Genomic DNA, 24,961 nt, shown 5'->3' with positions numbered 1-24,961 from the left:
CCTACTTTAAATCAAATTCATCTGAGCGGGACCCAAAGTTAAAGGTACTGTGCAGTTACCAACCCCAGACCGCCCAGCTCTCAGAATTACAGCCGTGACCTTTCTGCTTCAATGGACGGAAAATCAGTTCTTCAGGAGGAGGTCGTTGAGTCTCCAGGTAGGGGCTTCTCAAAAGGGAAGACAATTATTTTGGGAGAAAGAGTTACTTAAAAAAAAAAATGAAGCATTTCTTCTACATCCTGCACACATTCTTTTTTACAGGAGCACCCAGCAGTAAGTCCTGGGCAACGTATGTGCAAGAACATGAACAACATTCCATGGCTGCACAGCTGAGAGCACATCTAGGGTCTATTTCCAAACAGAAACACTTATTTTTAGTAGTAACCGCAAACTTGTTTGTAAATTTACTTAAATTAAGTCTGTTTCCCTGTCTTCCATCCCAATAACAGCTGCCCAACCAGTCAAAACCATTGTATTTTGCTTAATTTCTACTCAACAGAAACAACTTAACTGCAGCTGGCTCTCCGGCTGCAATCCTGCAGCACTAACACGCGCCGGCCATTTTGTTTTCAGCACTAACACCAAGAAACGTCTGTCTCCAGCCTACTTCTCTGTTAGCGTATCAGATAACTTAGAAAACTCAGCTGAGAAGCAAAATGTGGCAGGAACAGCTGATTTTTATAACGGGAGATACACTTGCAGAGACAGGGCCATTACCTGATTTTTCTGATTCACTCTTCCTGGCTTTGACTCGGGCAGGCCGGTTTCTCTTTCCTCATTAAATCATCACGGTACCCACGCTATTTTCACACTTCCTGAGCAGTCCAGTATTAAAAAGAGGGCTGAAATACTGTGATTTGAAAGAGGATAAAGCAGTTGCATCGTCCAGCTAGGATTTTTCCCATTTCCAGTTAGAGGGCAGAGGACACTCATTTGACCACGTCATCACAGCTGCATCTCGCTGCACGTCTAACCATGAATAATGAAGACACAAAGGCCACCAGGCACTGTCCTCCCCTTTCCAAGGGTGTTACAGACAATCACTCAGCCCTGGTTTGACCGCAACATCCCGCTGTCCCAACGCCAATTACCAAGTGTTCTTGTAGGAAGTGCCACTGAAGTCCAAAATGACAAATTTCTCAAGACAAATTTAAATACTTTTGAGACTAACGGTGAAATTGTGTTCAGGAACCTCTGTCTTTGCTGCAAGGCTTTTCATCAGCCCACGCTTAAAAAACCCACCAAGAGTTGCATTCCTTTCATACTTAATAGACTAACTTGAAACTCCCCCCCCCACCACCCTGTTTTTCCAGAAGATTTCAGACCATTTATCTTGGCTTTGCTCATCTAACCCAGAGAATAATCTGGAATAACCTGGCACAACCTGGTCCTGCAGAGCACGCTGGGGTTGTGCAGTGACACGATCAAGGACTAAAGGGAAAATTTTCAGGACACTTACAGATGAGAAGGAGAGGACTGGGAGACGGAACAGCCTGAAGATGTCTAACTGAAGCCATTATCACTATTAATTTTACTTCTTAAACAAAACAAAACCAGTCAATGCAAAACCTTGCCGTTACCGTTCCCTCACGGTGCTGCAAGAGAGCACAGATAAACTCGTTATCGCCGCACTTTGTAACGGGGATAACTCACCTTTGCTTCGCCTGCAAACCGCCGTTGTGTAACAGCCACCAAAGGGCTAAGAGCGAGGGAAAGGAGCTCTCTGACAGTACGTGGGCTATACCTGCAGATGTGCTCCTGCTACTACTGTACGCTATTTTTAGCCCCTGCAGATCTGCTGCATCATTCTCATTTTAAGCCCGTTACTGGTAAGCGGCATCTGAAAGAGATGATGACTTAGGCACAGAGAGGGAGCAGGGATGTCTGCCTGGTTTATGCAGGATATTTAACTGAAACAAGAAATGAGCACTATTAAATTCAAACTGGGGCTTTTTTCCTTGAACTGTAGTTTATACCACAATAAATAAAGGGTGGGGAACAGGTACGGATGAGAAATGAACCAAGCAGAACAAAACTGAGTGAATAAATAGATTATTAAACTCCAGTAATGTAAGTAAAAATAATAAAATATGTAATCACTCATTTATAAACAAAACAAGCTGCTTATATACAATATTAAAACTGTCCAGCCAAGCATTAGCCAGAGTTTGAAAGTCAATATTTTCATCACAAAAAAAGATTCTATTTATTCCAGTTCACAGACACGCAAACCCTCATGGCATCAATCCCTCCTTCCCTTCCCTCTCCAGAGCCAAGACCTAACAGCCTCAAGGAAAGAGCCCTTTCCCAACAAACACCTATTTCCCCTACGTTTTGGCTGTTCACAACGCGAACTGAACAGTGCATTACGCTTATCAACAAAACATTAAGTGTTTGTTCCCGCGATTTTCCACATCTCAGCCCAAACTCCTCTGTTAATACTCTCCAGCAGTATCCTACACACCAAACCAAGTGAACAGACAAAAAAGGTGGAGAAGAGGAGGAGGAAGAAAGGATGAAGAGACATGCAGGGTGTGTTTCAGTTTAAAAAGAAGAAAAAAAAAAAATCTTGTATTTGATTGCCATAACGAATCATTTGAAAGGTAACTCTTCTACACGTAAATCAGCATTTCCACAAGACACTCTGTAAACATTTAAACACAAGAGGCACACATTTCACATACTGATAAGCTCTGGAAAAGGTTACATAGCTTTTAAAAATTTTAAACATCTGTGCTGCAACACCTCTACCTGCATCCTGAAGCAGAGACACACAAACCAGCCCAGCACCATCCACCTCCGCAGCCTTCCTCACCGCTCCCTCCTCGCTCCGCGACGCACGCCCACCTCTGAATCCCGCTGACGATCATTCCTTCAATTTGCAACACTGGAAACGATTTTTTTTTTTTTTTTTTTTTTTTAACAGAAACCGAAATAAAGCCAGTAAATCTTTCCACACAAAATCAGGTCAGGCAGATAATTGCATGCTTTACCTTTTGTGCTTTGCCATATCTGCTAAATTATTCAAAATGTAAGCTGTAATTTTTCATATTTTATAACAGATGCAAACTCATTCAATGCAGCAACACAAGTAAAACTTTAATCAGTGAACAGTGCAGTTGGTATTTTCACGTTGTTAGCTTTCCTATGGAGCAAGCCATCTGTTTTGGGGTAAAACCATCACTGTTTGCAGTATGGAGACATTCTAATTAATGAAGTAAAAATAGGCATTTGGCTTAGAGCCTCTGGTAATTCACAGACACACTGACGTCCATCCACTTCTCGTAGCACATCCCCGCTCACCGAGGAAGGTCGCTCGAGCGGAGGATGAGCCACGGCTCGGGTTCCTTCATCGAGGGAGCTGCAACACAGAGCCGGCGAAGCACCACCCAGCAGGGACCGCGCTGCTGAAACGCCTCAGCACCTTTCCAAAAGTTGGCTTCCCCCCCCCCCCCCCCCCCCCCCTTCTCCTGCTACATTTTTACAGTGATAACTCCACCTCTTGAGGAGCACAGAACGGACGTTTGCTGGAAGGGTCTGTGTTAGTCCATGCACCTCATAAACGTAAAGGTACACTGCCTGCTCGTTAGATCTCCTAGATTAACGATCCCATACTGCTTATGACTTACGAAAAAAAACACAAAAAAACCCACACACGTGGCCAGGGGCCACAAGGCTCACAAAAAGCAACTGCAGAATTAAAAAAAATAACTTCTTTTTTTTCCCTGTGCAAGTATGTTTGTGTTTATTTTTATTACTGCAGTGCCTGAAAGCCTGAACTGAAATCAGGGTCCCACTGCATCAGCAGCTTGTACAAAAACACAGGAAGAAAAATCCCTGTCGCAATAAATTCATTAGCTGAGTCCTACTCCTGCAAGATCCCCTGTTAGCGTTACTTGCCCTGAACCTCAGACACAAGGACGAGTCGGGGTTTTTGCTGGCACATACCAGTACGCACACTCCTTACGGAGTCACACACACCGACATTTGGGTTCTTTTGGAGCAGAACGAGCCCCAAGGAAGTTTACGCAGCAGCGACAGTGTGATGCGTACCTCAGCCATCTCAACCCTTCTATTGTCACTGGAAAGAAACAGATACATCTGATCTGGGATACAATCCATCTTGTCCATCTCCGGTGGGAAAAGTGGCACCCTAATTTCTCCCTGTTGATACCAAATTACTGTTCTGTCTGGATATAATGTGTAAAGTGTATGGTAATCAGAAACTACAACCTGTGATTTTTTTTTTTAATGTGGGAAGATGGCTGTATAATAAGATGACACAGTAAAAAACTGTGTTGCTAATAATACTTGGAAATTTTACAGCGTATTTTATTCATTAATTTTAAAAACACCATACCTACGCAGTTACTGGACACAGTAACTGAGGCTTTTTTTTTTTCTTGCTTGGATGTCCCCTCTCCCATCACTCCGGCTCCCACCACAGAATCTTTATTTTCTGAAGCTCTGATTCCCTTTAACTCTGCATTCATTACATATTGCCCCTTCGGTTTCAAGCTAAAAAAAAAAAGTCACAGATAGCACTAAAGAGAACAAAACACAAAGTTATCCTGACCTTTTTCAGACTGAGAAATAATTTGTAGAGCTCGGTTACCTTCTGTATCGGCTCAGCGTCACAATTAGCCCAAGCCAAGAGCTAAGGGAGGGCAGGCTCTCACTTTGCAGCAAGCGACCACCGAGCTGGCAGAGCTGCTCACGAAGGCGGGTACCAGCCTTCTTTGACTGTGACTCCCTGCATTTCAAACAAACTGTACTTCTGGAACTGCTGACCTGGAGATCAGCAACATACAATTAAGTTTTGATCATCGCTCGACTCGATTATCTACGTTGTGGATTAATCGCTCTGCTGTCCCACACGACAGCCACGGCTCCCTGCTGCAAACTTTACGACCAGGTTTCACCGTAACTGCTGTCTAAAACTGCCCCAAGGCAGTCACTTTTGTAAAAGTGACACGGCAAACGTCTGAGCAGGTTTCTCCACCCAGAAGAACGTCGGGTACAAGTTCTCAGTGGCCAATCTTGAGCACCTTTCCATCAGCCACGTTCTTCCTTTATACAGCTTACTGTAAACGACAGAAAGGTGACCACGTAAACCAGCAACAGGATGCTTGTGCGGCCTTCTCACAGCCCGAATCCAGTTCAGTGCTTGTTTTACAGACCCCAGCCCCCTCCTCCCAACTGCCAGACACTGGTCGCCGGGCTGGGAGGAGACGCGGAGGTCTGTAATACGAGGCTGGACATGTCATTTTTAACTGGAAACATTTATTTTCAATATTAAACAGGAAACTAGATAACTGAGTTAAGATTTTTATATATAAAACAGATTTACAGAAATCTAATTACTACTTTAAAATATTCATAGTGGCACGGCTCCTCACATAGGTAATGATTAAGCACTTCACACACTGGCAGCTCGGGAACTTCTTCCAATCTCACTTTTCTGGTTCTCTACCTTCTCTTCCCATCAGTTTGCCGAGCAGAACTCCCCAAACGACGAGTTACGGATTTCCCAGCAGCTGCAGAGGTCTGGGACGCTGTATGAAGCAAGCAGCAGTCATCTTCATCAGCCTGCAGTTTATTTACACTCTGATAAATTACTGGAAATGTTACCACCTTCCACATCTTACGGACATTTCCAGTATCGCTGATGCACATAAGCAACCGCTGCAGTTTTAGCACCAGTGTTACACGACACGAAATAAAAGGGGTCTCTGAGTACGACCTGGCAGCAAACCACTTTTAGCAAAAGCGTCTTGGCTTCACCGCTGCCCTTCAGCTCACTGGGTACCCGAAAATCCCATTTTTCCAGAATGTACAGGTTAAATTAGGAGATGGGGTTTTGAATTTATTTTCGGAGAGAATGTTTGGTGAACTGGTATCGCCTGTGTCATGAAAATGAACCAGTTTTATGGTTTTACCTCCTGGCTGCCGTTATTTTACATCCCCGCCAACCACGGCCGAGTGCCACAGCACAAAGCGGTCACTGATCAGAAACCCACTTCCAGCCCAAAACCCTGCTCCTGTGCCCGAGCGCTTGTAGATAAAACACACGACGAGCAGAAACAAGTGTGCAACATCACGAAAGATTACCGATTAATGCTAGATAATGCACTGGAAATTTAACATTAATTTTAACTTCAACTCAGAATACTGATGATTCATTAAAATTTACTAAAAACATTTAGACTTTGGAGAACTCTGCAACGGTTGTATCTTCACAAATATGCTAAATGCTGCACAAACGAGGAATCCACACTAATTACATCATAAAGAGAAGAAAACAAGGCAGCAAAGTAACACGAAACTTTGATGTCAATAATGTACTGGCTGCCTGATAATTACCAGGTTTTTTTGTTCATACATAACAAGAAATTCACACGCACATCAATAGAAGAAGTTAATGTCAGTCCACAATCATCTTAATTACAGCTCTGACACAGAACTGCTTGCAAACCAGTTGCCTGTAAAGTTAAAAAATCAGATTTTTTTCTGACACTTCCTGCTCAGAAATAAGAGGGAGCCCCTCTTCTCTTACAAAGACCCTCAGCTCTAGGATCCAGCCAGCAGACGCCAGGCGACGCTCCCCCGCTCACCTGCAAGCACGGGTGAAGTGAAGCAGCAGCGCAAACAAACCGCGCGCTGTGAAGCTGCTCCGTCACATCCCCAGCCAGGATGTGGGGACATCTTTGACAGGACACAGTATTTGCTCCAGGAAGCTGATCGACACCCGCTGGAAGGGGCTTTTAGAATTAAGGGAGTCAAAAGCAGGAGCTCTTTCACAACGTTCCCTTCTTGCTGTACTGGAGAAGATTACAGGCCCAGCCACCCTCTCTGCGGCCAGCGCCGTTCCAGCCGCAGCACACGGCAAAGGCGGCGGTGCCAGCAGCAGCACAAGCCAAAGGACACCCTGCACATGGCCAAGGCGACTCCACCGGTCTCCGTTCTCCCTGGAGCCCCAAAGACCTCTTCCTTTCCAAGGAGATCAGCCTGGCTCCCCGGCCCGGAGCTGCCCCGTTATTCGTTCTCTGCTGGAGGAGCTGGAGCAAGGCCAGCCGCCCGGGTTTCTTTCACGTGCAGTGTCCTGAAGAGACACGTTTGGAAAAAGCACCCTGTGATCATTCCTGTTGCCAAGTACAGTTACAAAATACTACAGACTTTCTGTCTTGAAAAGAAAGGAAAAAAACCCTGAAGTTGACGTTAACCCCTTGCGCGCTGCGATGCCTGAGAACCTGTACGCAAAACGTTTCTCCACCGACAAAACAACGAAGAAGTAACTGTCTAACAAGTGTATTACCACACGGATGCATTGAACTTGCATAAACCAGGAAAAAAAAGACGCTGCTTTAATTTTCCAGAACACACTTCTCTTTTTTGTTATCCTATTGAATTTAAAAGTAAGTAGGGAGAAGACCAGATTTCAAATTACTCCAATCTAGTCACTTAAAAACGCCGGAGATGACACACCAGGGTTTTCAGAAGTGCCCGAGAAGCCTATGTACTCCTCCTCATTCGGTGTGTAAGAACTCCCGGAAAAGCTGACAAAAGTAAAGTTAGAAATATTTCTTTTAAAATGGTTCATATCCAAAGGATTTATCAAAATTAAAAATGGGCTCAATTTGTTTAATGAAATGAAAACTACTCTTTCAGTTTAAGCTGCTACCTTGTGACTAAAGCAGTCATCCCAGTTTTGTTAAAATACGGTTGTACAAAACCCAGAATCAAAAGCTCAAAGCCACGACGCGATACTTTTCCACGACTGTAACACCAGAAGTGCCGCAACACGCAGCGTAGGAAACACTCCTCTTTAGAAAACAGGAAGAAAATTAAGAAATCTGACTTGAATTAATAAGCAAATCGTTACGACGCGGCTGCGTGACTGTCGTTATGTACTTACGAGGCAGCCTCTGTTTCACGGGATTTTTGTCTCCCTGTGCCCTGATTTTCCCGGAGCGCTGTCAGGCGCGGCTCCCGCAGTTACAGCCTTTCCCAGGTGCCGTGCCCAACAGGTAGGAACAAACAGCCCGCTGCCTCCCGAGCTGCTTCAGAAAATCAGTGAAAAGGTTAATTTTGATGACTTGCCATCTATTTAGAGTGATGACCAAGAGGAGAGGGAAACCTTGCTGGTCCCTACAAAGAACAGCCAGCGGGGACAAACGTCTCCGTGTAACGGCACGGGCGCACGCAGTGAGCGCAAAGTCCTGGCTTTGCTGAACTGTCACTGCAGAGCAGAGAGAGAACAGCCAAATACTCAGCTTATGAACTGCGACTGGGCTGTAAATCCCGCAGGTCAGCTCTCAGGGCAACGTGTCCCAGCTAAGGATCATTGATCAGCCACGAACCGGCAGACAGCACTAAGGCAGCTGTGACGGTTAGACACCCAGAATTCAAATTTTCCTTAAGCTTAAAACTTTGATCTACTGAAGTCTTTCTAGACGCCTATATTTAATAACACAGCATTTCTGTAAGCTTTCACACAAGCTTTGTTCATGTAACATGCTAATTAAAAAGCCAGACGCAGTTCTGAACTTGAATTTCTAAACAAAAAATGCAGAAACGCCACCAAGGATGCTTTCTGCAGCTTTTTATTCCTGATAATAACACAATATTGGCAACTCGGCGATCAGAATGAGGTATTTCACTGTGAACAGCTTCAAGGAATACTTTCAAAAAAGTGTAAGTGAACGGCTCAATCATTTAAATAAGACAAGAACAACACAACAGATAAATCACTTAGATGTGCTATTCTTGTGGTATCAGTGAAAGAAAGAAGTGTAATAGAAGTTAAAAGCAGAACAATTCGTATAAAAATAAATTCATGTATTAAGGTTTCGCTTGAAATTGTAACAAAAGAAAATTCAAATATAAATTAAATGCCTCTTTCTAAATCAGCATATTGGAATAGTGAGATAATCTGTGATCTTCCTTTCTTACTCCAAGAACGGACCAAAGATTATTTTTTCTCTATCAGCAATTAGTAACAGAGGTCTCAGAGGAGAGCTGGTGGTTGATAACCATCCTGAAGTACAATAAATGGTTTCATGTATCACTTTATTGTAATTCACCTAAGAGAAAAAGCTGATTCTCAAACCTGCTTAAATGACCCAAAGCACATCCTGCAAAGATCTGGACACCTCGTCAGAGCTTCTTGTAAAATCATGTTCTTAAACTTGCTCAGATTTTGGACATTTTTTGTATGAAAAAGCATTATTTAAAAGGAAAAATAAATCCTTCCACATCAGAAAGATCTTGCAGCAGAAAAAGTTGCACAATTTGCTCAAACAGGTCACTTAAAAATGGAAGCCTTAGCAAAAATTATCCATGAGTTACCCAAAAATACACCCGGTATTTTAGAAAAAAGTCCTCAGACGCATGCTGAGAGAGTAGAATTTTCTGTGCACGCAATAGAAAGTCTGACAAGGAGAAACTTCTAAAGAGATGACAGCTTAAAAATCAATCCTCTTACAAAGACAAGATATTTTTCCATTAAAAATATTAGTAGATACTAGACACTAACTCTTCCTTAAGGAAAAGAAGGATAATGGAAGAGCAAGCGCAACTCCAAAAAAAGCAAATGTAGTAACGTACAGGTCCTTCACGCATCAGAGAGATGCTCGCGTGAATGGAGTCAGAAGATGTGTCTTTGCAAAACCAGGAACTTCAAACTGGGAGCTGCAGAAGCCCCAGTAAAAAAGCCACCCATGTGAAACCACAGAAAAACCCTGGAGCCTGGGAAGAGGATGGAGGAGAAGGGAGTGAACTGTAATTCTGTTTGATCGTATCTGTATACATCACGCATTAGAACAACTCACTACAGATCAGCGGGTTTTATATAATGTGGCCAGTATTTAGTGCACAAAAATCTCTCAAAAATAAAAATATTAATCGGATCTGGAATATAACTCTGGGACAGAGCGATACAGTTTCAACATCTGCCCATGTAATCAACAAACGCAAGAACCCGTATCAACACTTCCCTTGGGTAAGTCACACTGAATAGAAATAATATGTACCTTCAGGTACTGAAAGAAAAAAAGTGATATGGAAAAACCGCACATCTTCGGTGGAAACTTAAGTAAAGGCATGCTCAGACAAATAAGGACTAGTAATAGTCACAAGAGTGTGAAGAAAAACGGACCTAGCTGACAGACAGCCAAGGCCAGAGGGTTCAGCCCTGAAGACAAGCCAACCTCTTCAGAATACACCACCGCAGAGCAGAAGAACAGGCAGAGTTTGCCCTCCAGTCGTGCTCCAAAGACCCGAAGGACAGCAGGGATCCAGCAGCCGGGGACGCACACACAAAGCCAGCCACGGTTCCGATGAGGAGGCAGTACGGCGAAGTCCCAGAAGCTTCCCCACAATCCTGACATACCTTTGCTAAAGCTGCTTCAGCTCCCAGCACAACAGCAGCTCCTCAAGGTTAGCACATCAGATCCTATCCAGCTAGAACCACCCTGGGACGCAATTCCAACTTGCCTTACAGTCAAAGAGTGCACCAGGCTCTCCATTCAAAGCTCCCTGACACGCAGAGGTGTTCTAACGCTTCTTTCAGAGCAGGACCTGCAGCTCCCCTGACTGCCATCACACCTCAGCCATCTCTTTCTGCATTCTTTGCTGCTTACTTTATAACTGGATAACTGAAAAATCAAACACATTGAAAATGAAATTTAATATAGTAACAACCTAATAATACCTTCTGCCATCCAGTTCCAGGCTCATCTTGATTTTTATCATCACATTTAGAAGCTTAAACAGAAAATAAAATGTTGAGCCGAGAGGCTTATTTTGCATTCTGAGACTTCACATCAGCACTGGGAACACAGACTCCCTGTCCCACACAGCAATTAACGCTTCTTCCTTCCACGCGGCTTCGTAAGAGTCAAAGGATACCCAGAAGAACCCCCCGTGCCCCTCCCCAAACAAATATAAAAGAAGATGACTTGTGCATCGCAGGATCTGTGCCACATGCCCTGCCACTCAAAGTTTCTACTTTATATTCTCTGTATGACCTCTACTGCATTAAAACTTCACATATTGCACCTACGGGACTATTCTCTGACATCTCATCGCACCTATTCTACAGGTTAATCACAGAAAAGACACTGAAAGATAAGCCTTTCACAAATCTCTTAGAATCACAGAAGGGTTTGGGTTGGAAGGGACCTCCAAAGCCCATCCAGTCCAACCCCCTGCAAGGAGCAGGGACATCTCCAACCGGATCAGGTTGCTCTTGATAATACAAACTCAAAAAAAATAAAAAAAAAATAAAAAAAAAATAAAAAAAAATTTAAAAAATCCAAATTTTAGTACTAAAGGTGTGAAAAGCCACCTCGAAAGAGCATTTTCCAAAGAGGTGAATTCCTTCCTGAGACGAACTCGACTCGCCTGCCCCCCACGTCCCAGCTCCCGCCGCACACCCGCACATCACACAGCGAGAGAGAGCTCTGCCCAGTTCATCCATCAGTGGCATTTACGGCTTGGAAAACCTTCCTGAAATCGTGCCAAGCCACGTGATGTGACAATTCACAAGCTAATTAGTAAAGGAAATTACCTACGGCGTTCCACGAGTGACATCGATTAACGTGAAATCCTTGCAGGCAGAACTTTGCAGCAAACAGAAATTACAGTTTCAACATTCAAAAAGAACAGAAACACAAAGCCCAATATTTAGCTTGAACTTTCCTCCATTTTAATTATTTTTCCTGCACATGAAGGTGTTTGCTTATTTTTGTGCCATATCAAGTTCCAACTACAAAAAAAACCAGACGTTCTATATTCACCACAGTGAGGTACAACAGCGAAACCAGCACGCGTGTTGAGTATTTCTAAAACAAGTTATTTCTTTAGAAACATTTGGTATTTTCTAAGTTCCCAGAATTGTTGATAACACCACTTTTAGTTTGCTCATGTAAGAAACAGAAATCCATTTTCACAGATTAGATGAGTCATTTTGATTAAACTGCGCTTCAGGTTGAGGAAACCAAGTTGGGTGCTCAGCTAAGAACCAGGGCTCGGCTTGGTCCCGTGGAGAACACCGAAGATTAGACATTACCCATTTTACAGATTAAACAGCTGAGTTCACAGATAGAAACTTTTGGGTTTGATTTGTTTGTGCTTTCAAAGCTATTATGGACACCGTAATTATCATGGTTTCCTCAGACATCCTGGAAAAGACATTCCACTTCTCCAACAGCTTAGCTTAACAAACCCCACAAATCGACCACGGTATTTTCTTTTGAAGCAAGTGCACATACTCTTTCTAAATTGTTTATGAGAATACTTTTTTTGAGTCATAAGAGAAACCAAGGTCATTTGCCAAGGGGAAAGGTGCCGTTATCTCCTCCGCAGACCAGCGCGATGCCTTTCAGCACAACTCCCGAGAGGCGATTTCTCCAAAAACCTCTACTCCCTCTGTTGGTTCCGCAAGAGCAAGGCAGCTGCCGGTGGCCACCACACCCCAACTCGTGTGTGTGGGTAACACCAGGAAACCCCAGATGGATCCAAAGCGACTGGTGTAGATGTGTTTTCTTCTGTCCCCCTTACACACCCGTGTCACTACACCCTGACGGTAACAGTACGCTGAGATATTTCCTTCCTTAGCCAAAAAAAAAAAAATCAGCTAGATAGTTGCTAAGCAAACCAGAAGCATCAATTCTGTCACCAAATCACAGAATCTACGATCTATGTGTTATTGCATTTTAAAGTTGAACACACTGGCTCACGTAGTACGCAGCGCTGCGGGATTTTGATGAAATCAGGAAGTGCTCTGACATCTTTGATATTCGTCACCAAAATATTCAAGCCTTTCACAAAATGGACTGCTCGTTCAGAAGGGTAAGGGATGAGGAATTATCCCCACTTCGCAAACGTACACCTAAGGACACGGAGTACAGACAATATTGCTACCAGTGTCTGGGACTCAACCTCAGTCGTTACAAAGACGGCATTCGAGCGCCCTGACCGTCCTTTGCTCCCTCACACACTCAGCCGTCAGTTCCTCGCAGTCTTCTCCTATCAACACTCTTCTAACAACGAAACACCTGTCAGGAAAAGGACCGGAACCCTGATCCCATGCTTCTTCATGAGCAGCCAGCCAAAAGCGCAAGGCAGTACCCATTATCCATCCCCTGCGCACAGGGTTAGTCTGTCCCACCAGCCTGACTTCACATTTGCCCTTGTTCGACCTCGTAAGGTTCCTCCAGCTCACCCAGGCCGTTCAGACTGGCAGCCCCTGCCCTCCAACGGATCAGCTGCTGCCTCCGCAACAGCATCACCCGCAGACCTGGTGAGGACGCTCTCCATCCCTTGTCCAGGCTCTCGCTAAAGATACCACATACCACGGATGCCGGTATCAAGCCCTGAGGAACGCTCCTCGTAACCGGCCACCAGTTATGACTTTGAGCTTTTGATCACTCCCCTTTGAGCCTGGCAGTCCAGCCAGCTTTTCTTTCGGGCTGCAGTCCACCCATCCAGCCCACACCCCCTCCAGCTGGCTGTAAGGGGCTTAGATCGCGTTGAAAGCCATGCTCCAGTCAGGATAAGCCGTGTCCACATCTCCAGCCCCACCTGCAGAGCCAGTCACTCCATCGTTGAAGGCAATCAGGTTGCTCAAGCACAATTTGTATTTGATAAATCTGTGCTCTTTGTCTTTCATGCCTGGGAACAGCTTTGAAGAAATCATTGTAATTTTTCCCGGGACCGAGCTGAGGCTGTCAGGCCTGCATTTCCCCAGACCTCCCCATTTCCCTTAGATGGGTATAACGCTTGCCTTTTCCCAGTCCCCGGGGACCCCCTCATGCTTCTTGGCACGTACCTTCCAGCTTTCTACATTCTCCTGCGAAGATACGGAGACGCCAGGAGTGAGCTCTGGTGGAAAGCATCTGGAGAATGACTGCAGCGCTCCAATTCATAACAACCTTATTACAGCTTTCATACTACACACGCTATCTACACTGATATTCTTTGCGTGAAGAGGCTGTTCAAAGCTCTTCAGAGGTTTATTAGCAGTTCTCAGTACACTAAAAAGCCAGTTGTGTTCTTTAAGCAGCATTCAGCAGTTAGTCAACAGGGATTAAAAGCAGCTGGCTGCACCACTGAACAGTTCTGTTTGTAAAAATACCTTTTTGAGGAAAAAAAAAAGTTCTATGAGGAAATTTAAAAATTATTTCTAAAACTTCTCATGACATTCACTATGCAGCTCCATTAAAACTGTTGGCAAATGCAGCAGAAACAAACATCGTGTACTCTGAGGAAGCAAAACACTCCCAGCATCACGTTTCTCTCTCTTCCGAGCCTCCTACCTTCCTTCTCCAGTAAGGAACAGGAGCGGCTTCCGCAGCTGCACTCGCAGCCCCGGGCGGCACCAGCATCTCTTGCTTTCCCGTCTTGCTCATCCCCGCGGGAAACTAAAGCTTGTCCAGAAGACCAGTGAACTCCAGGAGCTCTGGTCAAATACCGCTTTCTGCCAGCGCAAAACTCAGCAGCCAGTACGAGACACGATACATCTGCCTCCGGGCAGAGCTCTGAAGGGGAAACGGCACAACCCGCAAACGCTGCCACTCCTGACCCCTTTGATCTCAAAAAATCAATCCCCTTGTTTGTAGAACGGACGTCCACATAAAGACTGGGTCAGAAAGCCTTTTTCTTTGCCCTAGAAGAAACTCTCTGGAGGTTCAAGAGCCCAGAACACATGAGGACAGCAGAAGGGGAGACGGCTGCCGTAACAGAAGCAGCATTCAGAGCCGGGACAAATCAGTCCCCGCTATTAGCAGGGACTTTGGTGAATTAATCTCAGCAATCAGATCTGTAGGACTGCTAACGAAAGGAAAGGTTTGAGAAGGATAAAAGCTGATACAGAAGAACTTGAGAATGGGCTCACTGACCTAGAGATAAAGCTTGGATAAAAACCAGCAAGCAGGAATACATCTGAACAACAGAACAGATGACAGAGGAGAAAGGAGAGGTTGTAGATGCACCGACAGAAACACAAAATGGGGAAACAGCAAAAGAAAAAGAAGTAGCTCCCAGCAGCAGCAGACGCTCCCAGCACACCCTCCTCTTTTTTTAGCCATTTGAAACAAACACAGCGATCTGCATAGAAGAAACACATCAGACATTTTTCTCCCACCCCTCTAAACCCATGTACCTAGTTTTACAATTTAACCTCTCTGAACAAACGGGACAGAGTCTGAAGACTCTTTCACTCATTTTGTCTTTGGGGAGCAAAAGAGACCATTTCAAGCCCTGATACAGGCTACTTCAACGAAAAGGGAGGAACTAAATAAGAACCACGCCTGTACCAAAACGGTAAACACGCCTGGTGACAGCCAGGGCCTGTCTTTCAAACAATGTCACATCTTGAAGAGAACAGTACAACGTAAGTGGGGAAAAAGGATTTAGAAGTCTCCAAAATTTAAGCCTCATGGTAAAGATCCCAAAATACAGCATTTCAGAGACGGGGAAATGCTGCTCTGTCATAAATATGAAAGATTAAGAAACACAGCATTCTTCCCATTTCCCCACAAAAAAATAAAGCCAAAAAACTGGGAATACTGAGAAAGAAAACCCCTGAGAAGGAAAACTACAAGGTTGTGGGTATTCAAGAAGATTTAACTGAAAGAAAGCAAAAGAAGTGGAAATATTCTAGATTCCAGCAATAATGCCGCAAAATGCTGCATGTGGTGGGCTGGCACACTGAGAAAAAGGGAGGAAAGGCATACTGTAAGGTCTGAACACAGGAGGAAAGGAAAAAAAAATTGAGTTTTTAAGTGTACCAAAATATGAGAAGTTAGAAGGGGAGGGTCGAGGCAAGGTGAAAGGCTTAAAATACGGCTCTGAAAAACTTTGCTTAGGCAAATCATTTCAGAACGCCATATGGCACCGAGAGCCAACAATCAGGAAACGCTGAGGAAGGACTAAAAATCCCTCTCCAAAGATCAGCATATACGTATGTGCTTGATGAAAGCAAAAGAGATAAAGAATAAAACAATAAATTCAATCTCAAGAAGGTGGAAAAGGCCACAAAGAGGATGTGAACAAACCTCACTGAACGGCGCTTCAGGTGCTGAAGTCACTTTAGGGCTGTGGAAACGCAAGAGGCGTGGGGAGGACATCCGCCACTCGTCACTCGTAACAGGACGGAGGCAGCCTCGGTCAACACGCTTGTTGTTACAGCTGGCGATGTTCAAACTTGGGAAAACATTGGCAAGGCTTAGCTGGGTTATCCCCGCTCCCCCCTGCGCTCACACACAGCAGCATAAAACAACACGGGCTGATAAACTCCAGCGGAAGGGTTGAGTCAGTGAAAAAGTTACAAACGCAGTCAAGGACTGAGCAGACTTGTCAAATAAGAATTATTTATGAGCCATAAAGCAAGTTTGGTTAACATCTGTGGTGTTATTTAGGAAAAAAAAAAAAAAAAAAAGTATTTGTGGATCAGTAATAAAGAAATACGTGTCAGATTAACACGGGCAGTAGCTGCTAAAATTCTCTCAAAGGCAGCGCAGAGGAGAAGCAGCAGCTTTACTGTCCAAGCATCTTTTATTTCTCTAGGAAGAGAGCTTGAAATATGAACAAGACACATTCTGACCGAACAAATTTGCCTTACTAAGAAAAAAAATGTGTGCATGTGTACACACGTATCTTCCCAATATATTTCCTCCTTAAGAAGAAATACATTAAATCACACAAATGAAAAGCAAACTTTCAAGAAGGGTCAGTTCATTCTTAATGAACTCAAAGACAAGACCTCACTGTGGTCAGAGGGGCTATAGATCTGCCCACACACTTGACACTGGTTTAAAAATAGATTTATGAAAAACTAGCAAACTTACGGGGAGAAAATGGGCTGAATCATTATTTGGATGGAATATCTTGAACATGTGGATACATTCCGCATTCAGTACGACAATAAATTCTGTGAGGCTGGTAAGTCTTTTAACATCTCCCTTTTAATACCTCTCAAATTAAGTTATCCCAACATCTACAGGACCCACCAGCTGGATCTCATCACTCAGCAATTCCTTTCAGAAATTCAAAAAAGCATTTATGATCCTCTCAAACTCTTCTGGGGGAAAAATTATGCTTAGACTTCCAAAAGAGATCAGATAGACAAGAAACTGCATGAAGTTCTGGCAAAGCAGTGATGAGACCCTCACAGAAATACCTTTCATCGTAGAAAGGGAAAAATCAAAGGAGAAGAACATTTGACAGGGCCTCTCTTAGTCCTGGAATTAAAATATAAAGTGGCAGGTTCCAAGAGGCACTATAAATACACTGGAAGGTAGAAGTAATTGGCTCTGCCACGAACCAGGACAGCAGAACAGGTTTTAAAAACCTTACACCAAAAACACGAAGAATGACAGGCAGGCTCCGAGCTGGTAAGCTGAAGATAAAAACTGTGGGCATTGTATCAGTTCAGAACAAGTGAGATGCAAAGATCCAATTCTGAACGAACTCGTAAGAAAAAAGCAAACCCTTTGGGCCAGTTTATAAAGGATTACAGGCCTCAGATAAATTTAACATGGGGGAAAAAAAAAAAAAAAAAAAAAAAAAGACAGGAGTAGTTTAAGAATCTACCTCAGGCAGAAACAAAAAACACAAATTCCTGACTTAGACCTTACAAAGTGAGGAGAAATATAAAACCAAATAAACCATACAGTTTTGCAGCTGAACTTTGCTAGGTTCTAAAGGGAATCTCCACTGTTAGAGGAGCATTAATTCAGTGAGATAACGTAAGAAGAGAATAGTTCACCTGCTTGGAAAAGAAGCAAGGATAACTATAATGGGTGAAAAGACTGGACCCATTACACAGGCTTATTGCACTAACGTGACATGGGAATGGATAAATTAGCAGATTGATCTGATGTAAACGAATTAAATACATCTCCAGATCAATGAATGTTCAGTATAAGCAAGCAAACTGCAGAGAAAGGTGAGACAGGTCCTTCATAAACCAGCTAAAAATAACAGGCTACCTTACAGCCTCTGGATTCAGAGGCCAGAACAGAATTGCCCTGGAAGGGTTGAATTAGGGGGGAGAAATCTGAAAAAGTCTCCGACAAGCAGCAGCAGGCAGCAGTGCCCACCTGCATGTTCGATGAAACGCTTGCCCAAGCTGTCGGGCTTCTGGCCACGTTCATCCTGCTGGGTCTTCAGCCAGAAGGAATAAAGCAGTGGAGTAAAGCACAGTCCTTCTACGCTTTAAAACAAACATATTCTAAGTAAATTCAGCCTTGGACACAAACTTAGGAGTCAAAACGTACATGCCTGCATATCTCTAAATTAATGTAGAGCAGAAAAAATGAAATGTAGTATTCAACTGGATTGAGATCACATTTCAGCTTTAAAGACACTGTTGTCTGGTAGCTTTGTGGAATATCCGTTTATGAGAGACGAAAACACAGACTACTCAAGATACTACTGCAGTCATAACGTGTCCTCGAGGCACTACTGTAAAATATCTGAGTGCCCTTGAGTCACAAGAGAATTTTTGTTAAGACAAGAGATTAAATAATGCGCACAAATACACACGCACAGAGCTGCGCTGCATACAGCAGGCGCCTACGAAACCCTATCAGTACACACACACAGAATTAACCGCAGGAGATTACACAATTTGATGCTGCAGTAGAAATTCATTTATTTTAATTGGCATTACTGCACGTAACCGTACATTCATACGCACGTCATTGGTATTCTTTTATAAATATTTTGTGTGTTCCTGAACCACAACACCATAAAGAGCACCAAAGAAAAAACCCACCCCAGCTGAGGCAAAACAAATGTTAACCACAGCTCTTCAGAAAAGTTGCTCAGTAGTTTCTGAAGGAGGAATAATAAGGCAGCGTTTTACTGTTACCGCTACCAGTGTTCTTTTAATCATGGAGAATTATCAAAACCACATCACAACAGCCAGGGATTGTTAGCTTGACTTTACTGACCCTGTTTGCTAATTATGTTACTGCAAATGAAAAACTGCAAAGAGCAGTCATTTCAAAGGCCAGTGAGCTCACTTGGATTCCCCAAGAAAAAAAAAAAAAAAAAAAAAAACACAATACCTTTAACCCTGCATCAAAGGTTTACTCCTGCACTGGAATGCAAAATGACTGGAGTGGAGGAAATCAAGATACACGATTTCATCCAAACCCACAGGCAGAGACACCTGAGTGGCTGTCACGCAGCTACGTCACTGTCCTGGTTCTGGCCAGGATAGAGTTAATATTTACCTGAGCTGGATGGAGAACTGAAGCTGGCAGCCCCTATGGCTGGGATAGTTAACTAATTAGCTAACAGCTGGGGTTAATTCACCCAAATTAGCCAAAGGGCTATTCCATCCCATCTGACATCATGCTCAGTATATAAGTGAGGAGGGTGCTGAAGGGAGGCCCCTGGTAGTTGGAAGAGACTGGATGTGGAGATCTGTTGTGAGTTATTGTACTGTATTTGTGTTCCATCACTGTCTTGTTTCCTTCTGTCATTACTGTTAAATTTACTTTTTGTTCAATCTCAACCCGCGTGTTTGGTTTTTTTTCTTCTGGTTTTCTTTTGTTTGTCAAATCTCCTCCTATTCTCTCGGAGAGTGGGGGGAGTGAGAGAGAGACTGCGTAGTCTGGTCCCCATCGGGGCTGAACTACGACAGTCACTTAAAATCCTGACATGGAAGGTGAATCAACAGGAGACCTGGAGCCTCTGAAGGACTACTTTCACAACACAGACCTTGGGATTCTGAGTTTGTTCCCAATTCCCAGAGGTGGGCGTAGCTCGGGGTTAGCTTCCCTCTGAAAACAGGTTGTTCCGCAGGATCCGCCTCTGCTGCCGGGGCAGCTCGCGCTCCCTCTCCCCAGGCTCTGCCCTGCACATCACACTGTCCCACGAAGATGCAGCTTCTGAAGCCACAAGGTAAATGAGAGCACCAAAACCGTCAGGGAGCTTCATTTCCAATTGCTACTTAGCAAGTTAAATCATGTTAATGATAAATATAATCCCAACATAAATATAGCCCCCAACATCAGAAGGACGTGGAGCTGTTGGAGAGGGTCCAGAGGAGGCCATGCAGATGCTGAGAGGGCTGGAGCAGCTCTGCTGTGAGGCCAGGCTGAGAGAGCTGGGGCTGCTCAGCCTGGAGAAGAGGAGGCTCCAGGGAGACCTGAGAGCGGCTCCCAGTGCCCAAAGGGGGCTGCAGGGAAGGTGGGGAGAGACTCTTCAGCAGGGCCTGGTGTGATAGGATGAGGGGTGATGGTTTTAAAATAGAGGGAGGTAGATTTAGATCAGGTATTAGGAAAAATTTTTTTACACTGAGGGTGGTGGAGCACTGGCCCAGGCTGCCCAGAGAGGCGGTGGATGCCCCATCCCTGGAAACGTTCCAGGCCAGGTTGGCCGGGGCTCTGAGCAACCTGATCTGGTTGGAGATGTCCCTGCTCCTGGCAGGGGGGTTGGGCTGGGTGGGCTTTGAAGGTCCTTTCCAACCCAAACCATTCTGTGATTCTATAATAATAATTTTTAAAAAAATAAAAAATAAAAAAATCAATAAATACATAATTTCTTTAAATCACTTGGCTAAAAAAAAAAATCCAGAAGCCCCAGTGGCCCACCCATGGCTCCACAAAAACAGCTCCCGCATAATCCTAGCAGCGAAGGTAGCAGTCGCACCGGTGACCTGAAGGTGTGCACCCACCGCATGAGACACTCCGGAGAACGAAACACAGCCCTACAGCTGCTAAACACGTACGTGTGTTCAGGTGGGCGAGGGGACTCCTCAGGATCTTTTCCTTCTCGCACTGAGGGCCCAGGAAGGGAGGGAGGACAGAGAGAAAGGGAGCACGGAGGTTCAGGGCAAGCAAAGCAAGATGAATACCAGGGCAGGGTGTCCAAACCAGCGCAGAAGGGCCGCTCTGTCACTGCCAGTGACAAGGTGACAAACGTTTTCATATTATTAGATAAGTACTCTCCTTGTTTATCAACTTTTAAAGCAAAAAATTTGTACTTTGCCAGAATTGCAAAGCAAACAAAGCAAGCAAATTTCAGGCTTATAACACTGTATGCTACACAGAAAGGTACATAGAAGGTTTATTGGCCTTTTTTTCCTTACTGTGTTGCAAAGAAATACAAAGTTAAATGTATTTATTTAAAAAAATGTAGGCAGCAACGAATTAATCTAATGTCATGTCACAATTTGACAGACCAACACTTAATCTGAAGAATTATTTTCCAGTGAAGGGATGTTTTCCATTTAGACACTGTTAATATAACAGGCCTTATTTTTTATTCCCTCTCCTCCCCTGAAGAAGGCCAAACAGAACTTCTCAACAAAGCAACTGATTTCAGAACTGACATCTTTTATTCACAAAACAAGAAACACGGATTTGCAAAGCTCTGCATACACAAGATCCTTACTGTGGTTTGGGAGATAAGCCAAAGGGAATACCAGGGACTGCTAACAGAACATCTGACAGAGACGGCTTTGTACAGAACCCCAACTGAAGATTATTTGTCTACGTACAGTTTTCCAAAGGCTGGGATGATCATCAGAGGACTTGTGCTTTCCTGGGCTGTAAATTGTAAATGTGATCCTTCGGCGAGATACAAAACCCCAGGAGGACGGAGCCATCTGCTCGTACGTCCTCCCAAACCCCACAGGTCTACGCAGGTACCTCCCTCCGATTAACAACCCCTGCAGCAGAAGACTAAGCAGTTCCGTAAGGACAGAAAACCTCCTTCAGGAAAGCAGCGAGTGACAACCACCACCTCAGGCTCAGATCACCAAGGGCATCTTTGCAAAGCAGGCATTTTTCCTGCTACGCGATACACACAACCACTACAGCCGCTAACGCAAGGCAGCCAACACCACGACGACCAAATATCTCAAGATCAACCAAAACAAACTGGGACTCTCACCAAAAACCAGACTCTAACAGATCACTGGTGTCTAAGGATCAACATGGAGCCAGCGCTGCTACCAGGCAGCTTCAGGCCACCGTGACGCCGTACTGCTGAAAAACACAATTCCCCTTCCCCCCGTAAAACCTGGGGTAGTAAGATATCAAAAGTGGGAGGAAAAATTCTGGCAACGTGAGAAACATGTATTCATTTGTTTCAACCAAGGGCAACCAGCCCGTTTTCCCGCCGCATTTACCACCACTGTATCTTCGCATCTTCCCTGTGGTTCCCCATGGAAGACACATCGGCACTCTTTACACAGACGCAGAGGCACAAATAAACACTATACCCCAAAATATTCAAAATGTGCTGCCAGATGGCTTTACAAAGAAAAATGAAAGATCCAATTAAAAGCTCTTACGCTGCCAGCACTCCATTTTTGGAAACAAATATGAAAGTTAAATAAAAATGTTTTTAGAGCATATCAATATTTTGGTAATGTTTTGCTTCACAATTCCAATCTCCCCTAACCTCCTTCACGGATCAAACAGGCCAAGCCACGCGAACCAGTGCTAACTGTAAACGCCTTTCCTGGCACGGTGGAAAAAGGAGAGGAACAGAAACGGTGACTAAATTTGGGCAGTTTCTCTGTAATTCCATCTGTTCTCATTCCTCTCTCTCCCTCCTCTTTAAAAATAAAAAAATTTCAAAATCACTACTTTTATCACAGGCACTGCCTGTAATGAAGAAGATTTCACTGCCACAAGTTATCACACTCATTTTCAAAGAAAAATATTTATTTTCTCCATTTCCATAACTGAAATATGAATCTTGATTCTCATTTACTACAGGATTATGTGTAACAATTGTTTGTTTCTCCTACACCTTATCTCCCCAACAAAAACAGATTATGGCTTACATATATTTTAAAATAAATATACATATACTTTAAAATATTCAATTACAACACAATATTAAAATGTCCTGTGATGGTGTTTTGTGTTTACAAGATCATCAACTGAGTACATTTACTCATTAAAAAGAAAAAAGCTCTACTAAGTCCAAAACACACATAAAAGGAATTCTTTCCAACACCGTCAATAAATCACATGCAGGAGGAGCTGACGTTTACTTACCACTGGACCTGTTTTTGCGGTTTGACTTCCCTCCTGTAAGAAGCATCTTGAGACTGTTACGAAACATGGCGATCCTGTTCCACTCTGCGTATCCCGAAAACTGCATAAACCAAAAGAACAACAAATGGTAAAAATCAACACTCCGATTTGATCAACAGGGGAACACTGCAGAGAAGCGGTAAGAAAGTGCTAAAAGCAAGGTAAAAACCGACAGTGAGGAAAAGCTGTTCTGCCCATACATTTCCTGACAGCAGAAATCAACATCCATAGACAGAATCACAGAAGGGTTTGGGTTGGAAGGGACCTTCAAAGCCCACCCAGTCCAACCCCCCTGCCAGGAGCAGGGACATCTCCAACCGGATCAGGTTGCTCACAGCCCCGTCCAACCTGGCCTGGAACGTTTCCAGGGATGGGGCATCCACCGCCTCTCTGGGCAGCCTGGGCCAGTGCTCCACCACCCTCAGTGTAAAAATTTTTTTCCTAATCTGAATCTACCTCCCTCTATTTTAAAACCCCTCGTCCTGTCCCACCAGGCCCTGCTGAAGAGTCTCTCCCCACCTTCCCTGCAGCCCCCTTTAGGCGCTGGGAGCCGCTCTCAGGTCTCCCCGGAGCCTCCTCTTCTCCAGGCTGAACAGCCCCAGCTCTCCCAGCCTGGCCTCACAGCAGAGCTGCTCCAGCCCTCTCAGCATCTGCGTGGCCTCCTCTGGACCCTCTCCACCAGCTCCACGTCCTTCTGCTGTTGGGGGCTCCAGAGCTGGACGCAGCGCTGCAGGGGGGTCTCACCAGAGTGGAGCAGAGGGGCAGAATCCCCTCCCTTGACCTGCTGGCCACACTGCTGGGGATGCAGCCCAGGATGCAGTTGGCCTTCTGGGCCAACCATTTTGAAAGCTCACCATTCTGTCTGCTTCCCTTCATCCCAGTTGTTACCAGGACAATAGAACCTCAGCACCACTAGCATGACCTACCTATTCTGGCTTGACCAAATTATTTTCACACTAAACTGGGAAAGACACAGCATTTAGCAAACTCTGCCTCTATTTCTATTTCCCATTACTATGAAAAAGCCAAACCTTCAGAAAGAGCTGCTGTCCTCCACATTGCGCAGAAAAAGTCAAATCTTGCCGACAACGCACAGACTACAAAAGCTGTTGTCTTTAGCTTCTGGGCTAGTTGACTGTCAAATTCTTCTGTGGGCTGAATAAATTGTCACGAGCACGAAACTCACTCAAACCCAGAGCTAACTGATGCCAAAAATCAAACAGAAACATTATCCATATATTTTCCTTGCTCTATGTGTCTCTGTGCTGCTGAAGATAAAATAATGAGCTTCTGGTTTCACCAGCCACATGACAGCTTGTTCTGGTGGAACATCCTCTTATTAAAGTACGGAAACCATCAAAACAGCAACGACAAAAGCAGCTCCTGACGAGACCAAAAGAGGAGTAAAGAACTTTTGATCAGGACATACAATAAGCCACCACCTTCTATTGCACACATAACATTCCAGAGTTAGAAGGTAACACATCTAGAAATTAATCATGGCATTTTTTTCCTGCAACAATATTAGGTTCTTCTTTGAGGATGCTCAATAAACGCAGTCTGGAGTTTCTTCACATGTATCTGATACTTTCAAACATATTAATACAGTAAAATGTAGTTCCAAGAGCTTTATACGTACAGGTAAAGCCACTGAAAGTCCTTTCAATATGACCGACTGGCCTCCTGCGAAATACTAACACTCCGAGCGCACACACGTCACAAACAGCAGCCAGCACGCACGGGTGACACCAGCCTCAGCCTAGACCTTCCCACTTTTTATATTCCACAAAAAGATTATGGAGTCTGTTTTGCCTGCACGGACGTACGTATGCACGTGTGAATACTAAACAGAAGTTACAGCACTGGTACTTCCTTTGCATCCACGAGTTGCT

The 24,961-nt window shown here is 44.3% G+C and overlaps 1 protein-coding gene across 1 annotated transcript in view; it reads right to left on the bottom strand.

Annotated features, from left to right (window-relative positions):
• Positions 1-24,961, bottom strand: part of TANC2 (tetratricopeptide repeat, ankyrin repeat and coiled-coil containing 2) — a 241,105-nt gene that overhangs the window by 176,518 nt on the left and 39,626 nt on the right. Inside the window, exon 3 of the mRNA XM_086766662.1 lies at positions 23,031-23,130. Coding sequence (XP_086622788.1) covers positions 23,031-23,097 — 67 coding nt within the window. The 5' untranslated portion in view covers positions 23,098-23,130. The remainder of the gene's footprint in view (positions 1-23,030; positions 23,131-24,961) is intronic.

The sequence above is a fragment of the Chlamydotis macqueenii genome, chromosome 25, assembly GCF_036417535.1.
Source record: "Chlamydotis macqueenii isolate bChlMac1 chromosome 25, bChlMac1.mat, whole genome shotgun sequence".
NCBI lineage: Eukaryota > Metazoa > Chordata > Aves > Otidiformes > Otididae > Chlamydotis > Chlamydotis macqueenii.
Note: the sequence above shows the minus strand (reverse complement) of the source record. Positions and strands in the feature narration are given on the sequence as shown.